Consider the following 1,998-nt stretch of genomic DNA (forward strand, 5'->3'; position numbering starts at 1 on the left):
TTTTTCTTATTATTTTTCATAATTTTAATCAATCTCCAACTCTCTGTGCTACTTCTACCTTCTACGTAGGTGTTGATCTTTTGGTAGTTCTGTTCCCATGATTCGTTTTTTTTTTAGTTATATTTTTTCTTACTTTGGCTTGTGCTTCTTTGTAAATTGTTTTATCGTTTTCTGTTTTTATTGTTAATAATGTTTGGTATTTCCGACGTTTATCTCTAATTTCCTTTTCTATTTCTTCATCCCACCAGTACGGTTTTATTCCTTTATAGTTTTCGTCACATTTGCCCCGTGCTTCTTCTGCTGCTAAATGAATCGACGAATAAGAGACTTTTTTATAAGAAAATTGCGAGAGCTAACGTATCAGACCACGGCTTTGGTTTCAAGAGCATCAATTCCTACCAAAGCATTGCTCGCCTCTTACATGGTAGCTTACCGTGTTGCCAAATGTAAAAAAAACAACATACGATCGCTGAGGAACTGATCTTACCTGTAGCGGTTGACATGGTAATAGAGATGATTGGAGAATCGGCAGCCAAAGAAACAAAAAATTTACCTCTTTCAAGCAATACGGTTAGTCGCCGTATTCACGAGATGGCAGAAGATATTAATGAGCAAATTGTGGGGAAACTTTCAGGTTTATTTGCCATTCAACTGGACGAGGCGACTGATAGTAATGATGATGCTCAATTGAAATGTTATGTACAGTACATACATGAAACAAATATATGTGAGGATTTGTTATTTTGCAGAAAAATATGTGAAAGTTGTAAAGCTACTGGTTTATTCGAAATTTTAAACTCATATATGAGTGAAAATAATATTAACTGGGATAACTGTGTAGGCGTGTGTACGGATAGTGTCCGAGCGACGTCTGGACAGTATGGAGGACTATAAGCTCTCATTAAAACCAAGACTCAAGTGTAAAATGGACAAATTGTGTCATTCATAGAGAGCAGCAAAAAACGTTACAACTGAATTAAGTGTTGTGATGGATAGCATTATTAGTGGTGGACAACATTAAAACACGCCCCGTGAAATCAAGACTTTTCCATAAACTTTGTGATGAAATGGGGGCCGAGCACGCCTCTTTAATCTATTATTGCAACTCTCGTTGGCTGTCCAAAGGCAACGTACCACACGTGTATACGAATTAAGAAATGAATTTTACACATGATTTTTACATATGATGATGAGTTTATAATAAAATTGGAATATCTCTGAGAGAGACATATTTAACAAATTAAATGATCTTAATAAATCTATGTAGGGAAATTACATATATCATGCAATTGGCAGATAAAATTACTGGTTTTCAGAAGAAGTTGCTCTTATGGAAGAGAAAATTCGAAGATCAAGAAATTGACTACTTCCCTGCTTTACAAGGTATTCTACAAAAAAAATCGATAGAAATCCTTGATCCCTCTTTAAAAAATATGTTTACACAACACATGTTATCATTTAGCGAACACTTTGATAAATATTTTCAAAGATATGGAGCAATATGACTGGGCCAGAAACCTTTTCGTGTTATCCATACCATCGACACTTTCAACAGAGGAAGAAGAACAACTGACAGAATTGTCCTGTGATTCCAGCCTAAAACTTAAATATGACAAGGACAAACTATTTGAATTTTGGAGCTCACTTTCTCAAGAATATCATGCCATCAGCACTGCTGCATTAAAGGTTTTATTACCATTTGCGATTTCGTACTTGTGCGAAACGGAGAAAAAAAATGAGAGTGACAATTTCCAAACTGGAGCTCTGGTTTCATAAGCTGTGCTCAAAAAAGTAAGCACATCCCTCACATTAACAAGACAGTTACATAAATAAATATCCTTTTTCATTTTTGTGACTATGTTTTGATTTCATTCTTAATTTCTAATAAAAAATATAAATATTCAAATAGTGTTTTTGTTATATCTATATTCTGTTACTAGGCTAGTACTAAAATTGGTAAGTATTATTGGGGGTTGGGTTGAGGAAGCGTCGCAAAAA

The 1,998-nt window shown here is 34.5% G+C and overlaps 1 protein-coding gene across 1 annotated transcript; it reads left to right on the plus strand.

Moving 5' to 3' along the window:
• Nucleotides 1–501: 501 nt before the first annotated feature.
• On the plus strand, nucleotides 502–894 carry LOC140438587 (zinc finger BED domain-containing protein 5-like). Its single transcript, XM_072528250.1, has one exon. The coding sequence runs from the start codon at nucleotides 502–504 to the stop codon at nucleotides 892–894; it is 393 nt and encodes a 130-aa protein (XP_072384351.1).
• The last annotated feature ends 1,104 nt before the right edge of the window (nucleotides 895–1,998 follow it).

This window comes from Diabrotica undecimpunctata, chromosome 4 (genome assembly GCF_040954645.1).
Source record: "Diabrotica undecimpunctata isolate CICGRU chromosome 4, icDiaUnde3, whole genome shotgun sequence".
NCBI classification, from domain to species: Eukaryota; Metazoa; Arthropoda; class Insecta; order Coleoptera; family Chrysomelidae; genus Diabrotica; species Diabrotica undecimpunctata.

What these genes read in the sequence shown, in the direction of transcription:
- LOC140438587 (XM_072528250.1), top strand. Translation starts at nt 502, where the DNA reads ATGGTAATAGAGATGATTGGAGAATCGGCAGCCAAAGAAACAAAAAAT.